At 42.6% G+C, this 14,359-nt stretch overlaps 1 protein-coding gene across 5 annotated transcripts in view; it reads left to right on the plus strand.

Annotated features, from left to right (window-relative positions):
- The window catches only part of SSH2 (slingshot protein phosphatase 2), a 257,857-nt gene that overhangs the window by 235,318 nt on the left and 8,180 nt on the right, over nucleotides 1–14,359 (plus strand). For all 5 annotated transcript variants that reach the window (XM_047080686.1, XM_047080685.1, XM_047080688.1 and 2 more), the window contains 2 exons: nucleotides 2,759–2,959; nucleotides 12,324–13,158. In XM_047080686.1, the coding sequence (XP_046936642.1) occupies nucleotides 2,759–2,959; nucleotides 12,324–13,158 (1,036 nt within the window). The remainder of the gene's footprint in view (nucleotides 1–2,758; nucleotides 2,960–12,323; nucleotides 13,159–14,359) is intronic.

Raw genomic sequence — 14,359 nt, forward strand, 5'->3', positions numbered from 1 at the left:
TGTTTTTAAAGTCCTCCTTCAGCACTGATTCCACATCTCTCTGCAGACCCTCCATAGTCAAGAAGTCCTTCCTCTTAGTTACCCTGAATCCTCCTACACTAGCTTTGAGCCCATTCTCTCAGTCCTTAGCTAACACCTGAGTATTTTATATTTTTGAAGCCTATGAAATTGTTCTCAATAATACCACTCATGGCATGCTTACTGCATGCCAGATACTTTACCCATATTCTCTTATGTAATATTTTCCAAAACCTAGAGAGGCATATGCTGTCATCCTTTTGTAGAGATGGGGACAGACTGTAGAGATGAGGTTCAGAGAGGTTAAGTAACAAGTGGTGAAGATAGGACTTGAACCTGAGATCATGTCTGATTTCAGAGTCCATCTAGTATATAGTCTAGGTCCTTGAGCAAAGGAGACTGGAAAAGACCAGGCAAGTTGTCAGGATCACTGCCAAAGAGGCTAGAGTTCAGATGAGGCCCCAGTCCCCGTGAAAAGAAAAGCCAATTTCAGCAGGGCTGGGATTGAGGTGAGATATGTGAGGCACCCAGGTTGCTGTAAGCGGGCCCTCCTGCTCAGGCCCATGCAAGTGTGGGTCAGCGTCTGTGAGTGAGTGCCTCCTTAAATGGCGCCCTGGACACCTCATGTATTTCATCCAAATCAGGGCCCTGAATTCCAGACACAACCTACCTATGGGTGAGCTTAGGATTCCTAAAGTGATACCAGGCTTAATCTAGACAACTGGCTCAGGGAGGGATGGGAGAGATAGGGGAAGTGTGTGGCCAGAACTGAAAGATGAAGTTGGATTAGGTGAGAACTGACTTCAAATCTTTCAGTATGTGAGTTACAAGCCATCCACTGAAAAAGCCCAGTTCAAAATGAAGAAATGATTTTATGTGGGTGGGTTTTATAATTGTATTTTTCTTAAAACTGTCCAACTTTGAGTACCTTCAAAGCCTGCAAGTATAGACCTGAAATTTGATGTCAGAGCTTGATGGAAAAATGTAGAGCACATGTCTGAACTTCAGTCTGAGTCACTGTGCACTGTAGTTTAAATGAAAACCCTGTGGTGTCATAAACAAAACAATATCCTAGTCAGTTGGGATCATCTAAGCACACACAGACAAACACCTGCACCAACCTATGGACTCCAAAATTTTGCCTCTAAATGATGGGTAGCAGGTTAATCTTACCTTCCTTTTTAGACTATTTCAGTTATTCCAGACCATTATTACCAACCATTCTCTTTCTTCCTATCACTTATCTGGTTCACTCATTTTGGCACAGAACCTCATGTCTCCTTGCATTGTACTTAACTCTTCAATGTGTATCTATCTCCAACAGAAGAATTACAAGCTTCTGGAAGGAAGCTTGTCTACTGTGATATAGTGAATGAGTGAGTGAATAGGTTTCCCTATTAGGCGATGTACTTTTTTTTTTTTTTTTTTTTTAACTTATTGGAATAGCCACTTGGGAAGGATTTTTTTAGCCCATGTATACCGGTAAAAAGAGTAACCATTCTAGGGGCGCCTGGGTGGCACGGTCGGTTAAGCGTCCGACTTCAGCCAGGTCACGATCTCGCGGTCCGTGAGTTCGAGCCCCGCGTCAGGCTCTGGGCTGATGGCTCGGAGCCTGGAGCCTGTTTCCGATTCTGTGTCTCCCTCTCTCTCTGCCCCTCCCCCGTTCATGCTCGGTCTCTCTCTGTCCCAAAAATAAATTAAAAAAAAAAAAAAAGTTGAAAAAAAAGAGTAACCATTCTTTTTTCCATATTTTAAAATATTTTTACTTAACAGCTGACAGCTCTAACAGCAGACCACCCCTAAGTTTGTTCATATATTTGGTAAATATTTGAAGACTTACTCTGTGTCACACTTTGTGTTATTAGAGAAGTAGCATAACTGAGTAATGTTCATATCCAGCGTAATGAGCTCTGGCATGTTAAGACTAAAGGGTTTTGTTTGTTTCTTAGTGTCCTTTATGGTAACTTTGTTTTGTCTTCCACTCCATTAAAACAACAGGTAGTTAATCATTCCACCCTCCTCACTAAGAAAGTCACATAGGGCATCACATGGTCCCATCTAACCTCACAGATTGTCTAGCCAGCCCCTAGGCCGAACAGGGTGGTAGTGTGGTGAAAAATAATATCTAGGGCTACATCTGAGTAAAGAGGAGGGTTAGTTTCGTTTGTTTTGTACTTTCCTCCAGGGGCAGAACCTTTGGAACTTGAACTAGAAGCAACTCCAAACATTTGGATGAATTAGATGAATCACTGTCACACTCTTAACTCAAGAGTGTGCCAGCCTTGAAACATGTCCCTGAGGCGGTGCGGGGACTGGCCTCCAAACACATAAAGTGGAGTCCAGTCTCTAAATTGAAAATTCTTCCCCTCACAATCTGTGATCAACTGTCATTGCAGTTACCATTTTAATTATCTGTTTCTCCCACTGAACCCCCTACCCTTTAGAAGATTTACTTATCTTTGCATCCCAGGACCTTGTACATTGTCTTACATATGATGGTTGCCTGGTAAATGTTTGCTTGAATAAATTAAAAATTAATATTAACATTGAATATTGTTTGAGTACACTAGAATTGCCTACCCTCCCTGCACATTTGACTATACATGTATACAAGTACACTAAGGTAGGATGGATTGAAAGAAAATGGAAGGGCGACAGGAGACTTGGAAACATTTAGAACCTAGCTTTTAAAATGTACTCACTATAGTGTTTTTCTGTGTACCTCAATCCCCCAACCTAGGAAACATGGATCTAAATGCCTTGTGCACTGCAAAATGGGGGTGAGTCGCTCAGCCTCCACTGTGATTGCGTACGCAATGAAGGAATATGGCTGGAATCTGGACCGAGCCTATGACTACGTGAAGGAAAGGCGAACAGTGACCAAGCCCAACCCCAGCTTCATGAGACAACTGGAAGAGTACCAGGGCATCTTGCTGGCCAGGTGAGTCCTGCAGTGACTTTCTCAGATCTTCCCTCTGTTATACTCCTTGGACCAAGGTAAAATGTCCTTCCCTGCAGCTAGTTTTCAACCTAAGTTGGATATGTGATACATTTTGAAAATTGAAACTTCTCTCAATCTAGTTTTTAAAAAATAAGTACAAGCATTTAAGATTAGTATGGAAGATTGGGTGTTTAAAGACTTTTAAACTGAAAGGTGGAAATACTGTTCTCTTACTTTAGTTCTCAACTAGGTGCTGATTATCATAAACATTTCTCAACATCATCTAAGGCCAGATACAGCTACCTTATCAAAATGGGTACTTCTTGCTCCCAAAGAAGTGCTAAGCATAGATGAAATTCTTAGAAATTTTTGGCATTATTTTTTTCAGTGCTTGGTTTCAGTGAGTCGTCTTCAAAATTTTGGTCACGTGACAAATCAGATTTGGGGTATGAAGGCACTTCCCAGAAATAGCTCTCTTGTTTTCTTTTTAAAAATCTTTCCTCCATGGGGCGCCTGGGTGGCGCAGTCGGTTAAGCGTCCGACTTCAGCTCAGGTCACGATCTTGCGGTCCGTGAGTTCGAGCCCCGCGTCAGGCTCTGGGCTGATGGCTCAGAGCCTGGAGCCTGCTTCCCATTCTGTGTCTCCTTCTCTCTCTGCCCCTCCCCCCTTCATGCTCTCTCTCTGTCTCAAAAATAAATAAACGTTAAAAAAAAATTAAAAAAAAAAATATTTCCTCTGCTTTTATATATATGCTTTGCAAAAATGCAGACAATACAAAGAGAAAAATCATTTATAAATTCAATATCCACATACAGCAATCAACATTATCTTACGTGTTCTCCAAGTCTTACCACATATATTGATGGATATTTTCTCACAAAAGCTATTCTTCAGTCTACCTCTTCACCTAATAACCGGTCTTTTTTTTCTTTTTCTTTTTTTTTTTTTTTTTTTTAACTATAGCAACACATATTCAACAGTTATACTGCTTAGCCATCATTTAACCCCTACCCTAGCTTTATTGAGATGGAATTGACCTATAACATTGTGTAAGTTTAAGGTGTCCACTGTGTTGATTTGATACACTTATATATTGCAAACTAATTATCACCGTACCATTAGCTAACATCTCCATCCCTTTAACATAATTACCATTTTTTGTGTGTGGTGAAAATATTTAGGATCTCTCTTAGCAACGCTGGAGTATATGATACAGTGTTATGAGCTATAATCTCCAGGCTGTACATTAGATCCCCAGAATTTGTTACTCTTATAACTGGAAGTTTGTACCCTTTGACCAGCATCACCCCATTTCCCCCATCCTCTACCCCCTAATATACCGCCACTCTATTCTCTCTTTCTCTGTTTGGCTTTTTTAGATTACACATCTAAGTGATACCATCTTCATTGCTTTCAGAGAAAAAGATTCATGTATTAAACTGGATTTAAGCATCAGTTTCCTGAGATGCCACATGCTAAAGTTCTGTGCAGTGCTAGATTTTGCTTTGTTTTTTCCATGTGGGCATGTTCTAGGTGGTTTTGTTCAAATGAAGGCACAGCTGCCTAGAAGCAGTTGGGGCTGGTGCCAGAGTTTGCCTCTAGTGAGTCTCATGACTTGGTCTTGACTGTTGAATCTGGGCTGTGTTTCCCCTGAACAAAATGTTAAATAGCCTTCCAGCCTATCCAGGCAGAGGGACCACCCTCCCACCCCCGAAGTATTGTGAAAATGCAGCCACAGCGTAGCATTATGGTTTCCACTAAAAAACCCCTCCCGTTTACTCAGTACTTGGCATGATTTCATCTGAGCCATTCTTTTAGGAGGCTGGGAGGATACTCAAGTCTCCTCCACTTAAAAAGAATTTATAGGTCTTTGGGGCCAGATTTTGATGACATTTTTAGATTAGATCAGAAGGTAGGACACAGCAGTTCTTTTTGGCACAAGAAGGAGGCATCTGAGTGCTGGATGAGACATAAATATTGTATGTTCCCAGACACACACATGACGGATGTTAGGCAGTGTCCTCACGTGACCCATCAAGAGCAAGGATACTATGTGTCCTGCCAATTTCAGTATTTATTCTGGAATCCCAGGCTACTGCAAGCTGTTGGGTTGGGTTTTTTTAGCATATGTGGTTTTTCTTAGATGTTAAAGGAACTTCAGAAAAATCTTAGATGAGGATAAGAAGGGCAGCATAAATCCACAAATCACAACTGCCTCTTCCTTTCCATTTCTCTCCCATCCTGCCTTTCTGGGCTTGATTCATGGAGGGAGAGGCAAGCCCTGAGGAATGAGAAAACCACAGAATTTGAGTCAGTAGATCTGGTTTCCATCTCTGGTTCATCCCCTTGCTGGAACTTTGAGAAGTTACTTCACAGTCGTGATCCTCACCTGACCCCATCTACAAAATGAAAATCAAGAACCCTGTCTCACAAGGTTTTTGTAAATAAAAACATGTATAAATGTATACTCTATGCTGGTAAGGGTTATTCTGATGGGATTCCCATCATCTCCTTTCTCCAAGGCTCCCAGAAAACAGACATATACATGTGCCATTTATTTCATCCTCCTTCTACCACCCACAGACACAGTAAGTCCATTAGAAACTAGAATAGGAGGGCGCCTGGGTGGCTCAGCTGGTTAAGCATCCAGCTCTTGATTTCGGCTCAGGTCATGATCTCATGGTTCATGGGTTCCAGCCCCACATCAGGCTCTGTGCTGGCAGCGAGGAACCTGCTTTGGATTCTCTCTCCCACTCTCCCTGCCCCTCCCCCCGCCAAAATAAATAAAATTAAACATTTAAAAAAAAAAAAGAAACTAGATTAGGAAGCGGTCATGGAATTTCCTATATTGTGATATTTCCTGGATTTTAAGAACTAGAATCTTAGTTCTAGGAATATCATACAAATTGCTTTTAGCTGCAAGTAGTGAAATACCTCCGTCACTTGGGATTTCAACAAGAAACCACATACTCGGATTAGGATTGTTTGAGAAGGGCTTTTTATAAAGCTACTTTTTACAGAGGTGTGGGGTTGTGGTGGAATCAAGGGACTTGGATCAGCAGAGCTCTTTGGTAATAGCTGCTAGGCCCAAAGAGGGAGGGAGCAGTTACTAGAACCTAGAAGGAGACTCCTGAAAAAAGAGGTACCTTCAGAGAGGAGAAATAACCTTCAGTCAAGGGACACACCAGCCTGAAGTGGCCCTGTGGGGAGGGAGCTAGGGGAATAAGTGGCCTGTCCCTACTCTTCTCCCTCCAGACTGTCTCCTGCTGGGGCTCCCATGGAACAGTGAATACCCAAACCAAATCAGGCCTCTGCGAGTTAGGAAAAAGTGGGAGTGCCTGCTGGGTGTACAGCCATTAGGGTCTGCAGTCTCTGGTGTGTTGTTAAGAAACAGCACTTGTAGACTACTGCTGAGCTAGCTGCCAAGTGAATTGGGCCCAGCAGACTCTTGCCCAGCTGTAAAGTGCTACTCTAGGACCTGCCTGCTTAGAAGAGCAAAGAGAGAAAAGCCCCAGACTCCTGGAACTGCTTGAAGCTCTATCAGTTACCTGGCAGCTTAGGTAGCCAGAAGAGGAAAGTCCTTCGAAAAATTCCATTCATTGTGTTTGCAAAGAAATCCATTTCCTGTGGATTTGATCTTGTATTCCATATCTTCTCCCAGGAAGTACGTGGTGGTTTTCCCAAAAAGATAGAGCCCTGATCCTAGCATTCTCTAGCCCCATGGTTGTCTAGGGAGGCACTGGGTACTTAGCTTGAGGTGGCAGCCTTCTGTTTGAGGGTGTATTAGCTCTCAGTACTTTGATGTCTTGGTAGAAGTGAAGTTTACCAAAGTGATGCCAGGCCCCGGTAAGTGACTTATGAATTGGTTATAGTCTCTTGATCAGATGTGAGGGTATGGGCCTAACAGTGACCACCTGTCTGAAATGCAAGGGACTTTTTGCATATTTCAGTATGTCTTTAAGAGCCTAGGGAAGACTAATATTTAATATAATCCTTTAGACCTAAAAGTGAGGGTATCATAAGGCCACTGGTAACTGTTTATATCTAACTTTATTTTTTCTGTTATTATAGCTGGGGGATGAGAGTGAGACAGGAAGAGGCTGTGTGTGTGTGCACGCACGCGCATGTGTGTATGTGTATACGTGTGTGTTGAAACCCTCCATTAAACTGCCAACATCCCTGTTTGTTATTCTGTACTCTGATCATGCAGGTATCTGGCAGATTTATGTTCCGTTAGACAAGTTCAGATTTCAGTCATTTGCAAGCTGGACCATGTGTCTATGAGATTAGGTTCCTGTGTACAAAGAGCAAAGAAGAAACACTGGGTTATAGCCAGGGAGAGTTCATGCCACATGTCTTCATGGATGTCAGTTCTGATTCTTTGAACGCCCCTGTCACCAGGGCCAGAAGAGGCAGAGGTGTCTTTTACACTCCCCAGCTTTGCTGGTGGACACATTGAAGTCTAGTTAGCTGGTGCACAGTGGTCAGTCAGCAGAAGGGAACCCAAAAATGCACCCAATTCACAATTGAGATTTAAAGGATTTTCTTAATAGCTTTTTAGTGAAATAATCTTTTAGGTTTTTGTTTTATTTTTGAGAGAGAGCACAAGCGGGAAATGCAGAGAGAAAGAGAGAGTCCCAGGCAGGCTCTGCGCTGTCAGCACAGAGCCCAGTGCAGGGCTCAAACTCACAAACCATGAGATCATGTTCTGAGTTGAAATCAAGAGTCAGATGCTTAACCAACTGAGCCACCCAGGTGCCCCTTCAGTGAAATAATCTTAAAGCATTTACGACCATGCACACCACACAGAACGTGCTCGGTTGGTGCTTTTTCTCTTTCTTCTTCCTCCTTTCTTCAGGCTGCCTCATGCCCTAAAAAGTAACCATAAACACTCTGATTTTACTATAACCGATACCCCATTTTTAGCAGTATTTTCTTCTATATACCTTTCTCAAACAAGGTAGGTTAGTGCTTTACCAAACATGTAACAAGAAGAAAGCAAATTAGAGGCAAGAGAATGGGATATCATATGCGTCCAGTCATTAGATTTCCTTACTATTCATTTATGAAGTAAAAGGCCAAATTCTTGCCCAGAATGACCCAGTCATCTTATGTGTGTGTCAGTATGTTTATGTGAATACAAATTTAGGCCCACGGTCACTCAGGGGAGAAAAGAACCTGAGACTTCTTTGCATCATCCAGGCCACAAACCAACTCTGAAGTTCCTTTTGACAACTTGTTTACTTGGTGCCTACCTGAAATAGATGGAAGGAGTCAGCTGAATTTAAACATTAACAGTTTAAAATAATAAATACAATCTAATGTCTTACATCTATCCTACCAGTGATGGAGCATCAGAATAAGCTGGCTTGGAAAAAGCAGCACTGGAAAACAGTTTGGTGTTACTGAGTAAAACTGATGATGCACGTATGCCCTATGACCCACCTTTTCTTCTCATATATATAGCATCTTTTAGAAACCAAAGTATGCATCAAGTACAGGAATGTCCATGACAGTGCTACTTGTAGTAGCCAAAACTGTTCAGCAACAGATGATACATAAACCGTGGCATATTCATCATACTCGCTGAAATTATAGCTATACACACTGATGAATCTTGTTTTTTTAATGTTTATTTCTTTTAGAGACAGAGAGACTGAGTGGGAGCCGGGGAGGGGCAGAGAGAGAGGGAGACACAATCTGAAGCAGGCTCCAGCCTCTGAGCTATCCGCACAGAGCCCGACGCGGGGCTCTAACTCACAAACCACAAGATCATGAGCTGAGCTGAGCTCAACCCACTGAGTCACCCTGGCGCTCCTGATGAATCTTAGATACAGTGTAGGCAAAAAGCAGTTACAGAAGAATCCATACATAGAGTATGATTTCATTATATAAGTTTACAACATACAAAACCAGGCAGTGTATTAAGAACACAACCTGTCGGGGCACCTGGGTGGCTCAGCGGTTAAGCGTCTGACTTCAGTTCAGGTCATGATCTCGCCATTCTGTGGGTTCAAGCCTCGCATCAGGCTCTGTGCTGACAGCTCAGATCCTGGAACCTACTTCAGATTCTGTGTCTCCCTCTCTCTGCCCCTTCCGACTTCAGGTGTTCATTCTCCCCCCCCCCCAAAAATAAATGAACATTAAAAAATTTTTACAAAAACACAACATGTCGACACTATAAAGAAAGAAGATGATAAGTACAAAATTCAGGACAGAGTTTACTAACCTCTGAGGTGGGAGGAGGAGGAGGGAGGGGAGCAGGAAGGGGCCCTGGAGTAGCAGTGCTCCAAAGGCCATGGTAATGAGTGCCTTGTTTGTATCAAAGAGCTGCCCACCACTCTCCCTGCAGGTGCTATTGCAAAAGTGAAAAAGGCAGTGGAATCAGACCTATCTTTGGATTGGGATTTTTCTTTCTCCTTTACAAGAAGGTGTCAGTTTAATTCCAGAGCCCTGACCTAATATTTTCTGATGATTATCTCCCCCAGGAAGAGAATGAAATCCCTGCTGGGCAAAGAAAGCAGCTGTAACATCAGCCACTTCCTCTGAAACATACGCTGTTGGTACCTATTAGTGTAATTTTAGTTTCATTCCCTCCTGATTGATTAGTGATTTGCAGGCAGTTTCAAAAAAATCATACTTTGGAAGGTTCTTGGGATCATGAGAAAAATCCCATTTGCCTGTTGACTGATAAGATAAGCTGTTCTTAGAAAGGTGAGAACAGCTACTCCCTGTCTTCGCAGTCATCTGCATCACAGGAATTGTCCTGCCATGGGGGCTGAGTGGTCTTGGTGCAGGTTTGAACATCATCATGATGGGTGAGGGATAGAAATTAGAGAACAGAGCCATATGTAGGTCAGGAAACAAGAGTGTCCAGATACAAAGGAAACTTTAAAGGGAAGCACATTGGCCTCTGTTGATCACAATGTACAATTTAAGCCCCACCTATCCAACCATTCACTTGCCCCTCCCACAGTCACTCACTTGTTTGGGAAGTGTGATATGTTGTCTCCTCCTAGGGGTGGCTAGAGTTCATGCAGCTTGGAAAGGGTGAAAACCCTATCTTTCTCCCTGCTATTGATTATAGCTTGTCTTCATAAACAGAATGACCTGTTCCCTACTCAGAAAAGCACTCTTCTGCTGTGCAGGGCTGAGTCAGAGCCCCACCCAAGCCACAGCCAGACAGGGGGAGCTGAGAGCAGGTGCAGAGCTGAGAACAAACAGGGGTTCACATTAGTGCAGGCGCATGACTCGGCAGAGATTCATAGGCAGGCGTGGCCCTGAGCAGGCGGTAAATTGTTTTGGGCTGTTTCCCATTCCACCCTGCAGTTAGGTAATTCTTCATCAACTTGTAAGTCATGGAAACCACACCCCTAAATAAGGGACCTGTTTCCTGGGCAGGTGATTCTGACCAGCCACAGGGCCATCACCTTTTTCTTTTTGGCTAGGGCTTTGGAAACTGCTCCCTTGTTAGAGAATATGGTATCAACTAAAATTTCATCCCATCAGACCTTCTCTCTGTAAAATGAGCTAAAGGATGGATCTGTGTGTGTGATCTTCCTTTGGGCCACCTGCTTTTCCAGGTGTCACCTCAGCTTGATGGTTTTTATCCAGAGATCCTTATGGAAGAAGCCTATACTTTATGCATATCCTCTTCCATTCTGTTACCAACCTTTGTGGATTTATTAGCCTCATCTTTGATTTCTAATTCAAGAAAGATTACCACCCTCCTCACATTTCTACTTCAGTGATTAACTGTGTATCAGCTCTTTATCCAAATTATGAGAACTTGGAATGAGCTCCAATAGAATATTTCTCTTTGTATTGTTTAGGTGCTATTTTGTTTTAGTTTCCCCCTCCCCGGTTATTAATGTTAAACATGCTCATTTTTAAATTTTAAAACTTATAGAAATACAGAGTAAAGACAGTAAAGCCCTCTCCAAAAGTATTCTGCCTTCCTTGAAAGAAACCCTGTTACCAATTTGATGATGTACCTCCAAATATTTTCCTGTACTTACTAACCTGGGAACTGACCATTCCAAATGTGGTCAGCATGCTCTTTCACTCATCTTGGACAACATTCTACTAAAGTACCTGTAGCATGTGGGTATATGGACTGTAATTCAAATAAATCCTCTTTTTGAGGCCTGGGTGGCTCAGTTGGTTGGACATCCAACTTCAGCTCAGGTCATGATCTCACGGTTCATGGGTTTGAAACCTGTGTCAGGCTCTGTGCTGACAGCTTGGAGCCTGGAGCCTTCTTCGGATTCTGTGCCTCTTTCTCTCCCTGCCCCTCCCCTGCTCGTACTCTGTCTCACTCTGTCTCTCTGTGTCTGTCTGTCTTTCTGTCTCTCTCTTAAAAAATCTATCAATAAATAAACATTAAAAAAAAGTTTTTTTAATAAATCCTTTCTTTTTCGTGTCTGATCCTTTAGTACCATAGTATTATATAGTAAACATCTTTGTATCTTTGTGCACCTGTAGTTGTATTTCTCCAAGAAAAATCCTTAAAAGAATTGATTGTTGGGTAAAGGGTTAAATTTTGAGAGCTATTGTCAGATTGTACTCAAGATTTTACAGTTCCCATTCCTACCAACTCTATGTGAGAGGGCTTGTCTGGCTATGCCATCATCAACACTAGCTGTTAACCATTTTAGCTCTTGTCAGTCTGATAGGTAAAAAATCAGATATCATATTGATTTTTGTTGTTTTGTTTTTGTATTTTGCTACTAGTTAAATAGAGCATCTTTGGGGCGCCTGGGTGGCGCAGTCGGTTAAGCGTCCGGCTTCAGCCAGGTCACGATCTCGCGGTCCGTGAGTTCGAGCCCCGCGTCAGGCTCTGGGCTGATGGCTCAGAGCCTGGAGCCTGTTTCCGATTCTGTGTCTCCCTCTCTCTCTGCCCCTCCCCCGTTCATGCTCTGTCTCTCTCTGTCCCAAAAATAAATAAACGTTAAAAAAATTTTTTAAATAAATAAATAAATAAATAAATAAATAAAGCATCTTTTTTTAAACTTTATTTATTTATTTTGAGAGAGACAGATACAAGTTAGGGAGGGGCAGAGAGGGAGACAGAATCCCAAGCAAGTTCCGGGCTGTACACACAAACCTGACTTGCGGCCCGATCTCACAAACCATGAGATCATGACCAGAGCCAAAATCAAGAGTCGAATCCTCAACCAACTGAATCACCCAGGTGCCCCAAATTGAGCATCTTTACAAATGTTTATTGCCTACTTCTTCCACTGGGTATTAACAAAGCATTTTGCAGGTTAAGGTTTAATATTATCTGGGAGCGATTTCCTGGGGGGGTGTTGGTTGATTTCACAAACCAGAGTGAGGCATTTTCTGTGTATGTCCTCCACAGCAAACAGCGACATAACAAGCTCTGGAGATCTCATTCAGATAGCGACCTCTCAGACCACCACGAACCTATCTGCAAACCAGGGCTAGAACTCAACAAGAAGGAGATCACCACCTCAGCAGACCAGATTGCCGAGGTGAAGACCATGGAGAGTCACCCACCCATACCTCCCGTCTTTGTGGAACATGTTGTCCCACAAGATGAAAATCAGAAGGGCCTGTGTACCAAAGAAAGAATGATCTGCTTGGAGTTTACTTCTAGGGAATTTCATGCCGGACAGATTGAAGATGAATTAAACCTAAATGACATCAATGGATGCTCATCAGGGTGTTGTCTCAATGAATCAAAATTCCCTCTTGACAACTGCCATGCATCCAAAGCCTTAATCCAACCTGGACAGGCCCCAGAAATTGCCAACAAGTTCCCAGACTTAACAGTGGAAGATCTGGAGACAGATGCGCTGAAAACAGATGTGAACGTCCACTTACTGCCTCTGGAAGAATTGACATCTCGCCTGAAAGACCTTCCCATGTCCCCTGATCCTGAATCACCGAGCCCCCAACCCACTTGCCAGGCTGAAGTCTCAGATTTCAGTACAGATCGCATTGATTTTTTTAGCGCCCTAGAGAAGTTTGTAGAGCTTTCCCAAGAAACCCGGTCTCGATCTTTTTCTCACTCAAGGATGGAAGAACTGGGTGGAGGAAGGGGTGAGACCTGTCGACTCTCAGTGGTAGATGTAACCCCTTCTGAAGTGACAGCCGACGACCAGAGAAGCAGCTCTTTGAGTAATACTCCCCATGCATCTGAAGAATCTTCAATAGATGAGGAACAGTCAAAGGTAAAAACTGTCTTTATAGTTTTCTACCTAATGAAGTTCTCTTTGAAGATAAAATAGTTGGGAGTCTGCTCTGTTCATTGTGTTTTTGATGTTGCTAAAGATTTAGGAAGGCAGTACGGGAGAGACTCTATAGCCGAGACTTGCCTTAAAAATTTAGGATTAAAAATTTTTTTTAATCCATTGCCTTTTGAGAAACTTACCTTTCCAGATTTTTGGTGTTTTTAGAAGCACTTCTGAAAGGGGATGTGGGAAGAAGGGATTAGTCAAAATGAATGTCCTGCCTGCACAAGGAGAGGTCCCTTCCCTGATCCTCTGCAGTTCAGACCAGATCTCTCCAATAATGAAGTGTCTGGGATAATGAGTAAGGCCTTTTTGTGGAGATGGATTTGTTTGGGAAATTCTTTCTGTCTCAGAAAATGCAAAGACTAGATATGTGTGAATAGTTGTTAGAGTAGGAACCAATGCTGAGTTCTTGATGATGATGCTATTAATAATGTTTCTGGATTGTTCCTCATCTCAGACCCTGTAGTATCCAAGACTTGGGGGATGGTTTGAGGAAATGATTGAGAGCAGACAGAATCCCTGGATTCTTCTCTGTAGCATATGAACTCTTAGGAGCCCAGGGAAAGAATTACTGTGTATCATCAATGCTAAGACTCACACTTATTCTCATTTTGACACTTCTGAAATTGGGATGCATCTTAAAAACAATAATGGTATCTTAGATCAATATAATACAGTAGTTGGGAAGTAAATCATGACAGATTTACTCTCACCTGCCAAATTTCACTTAATGGTTTCAGTGGGAGTGACTACATTTTGATATCTCCTGATATCTATCTACTTATATTTACCACCTTGTCCATTACTTATCTTTTCTCTATCTCAGCTATCCCAGGACATTCATTGCCTCTGCTGCTGTCTTCTCTCTACTGGAAAATCAGAATGCTTGAGCTCTCCTTTGGACCAGTGGGTGTAGCAGCTCTGACAGAAATAGCTTTTCTGCAGAGTCCCTAGTCATATGAGCACTCTCCACAGCCCATGCACACACTGGGCTCACTGTGGCTTCTCTCCCAGTCTTGGCTAGTTTACCTCTGCCTAATGTCCCAGGAGATTTCTCCCAAAGGCATAACTGACCTTGTTAGTTTGTACTAGTTCTGACTTTCTCTTGAAGGAGAAAGACCAAAACAATTCCTATGGA

This window comes from Lynx rufus, unplaced genomic scaffold (assembly GCF_022079265.1).
Source record: "Lynx rufus isolate CCGP_SWC_20201006 ecotype Redwood Valley unplaced genomic scaffold, mLynRuf1.p SCAF_18, whole genome shotgun sequence".
Classification (NCBI taxonomy): Eukaryota; Metazoa; Chordata; class Mammalia; order Carnivora; family Felidae; genus Lynx; species Lynx rufus.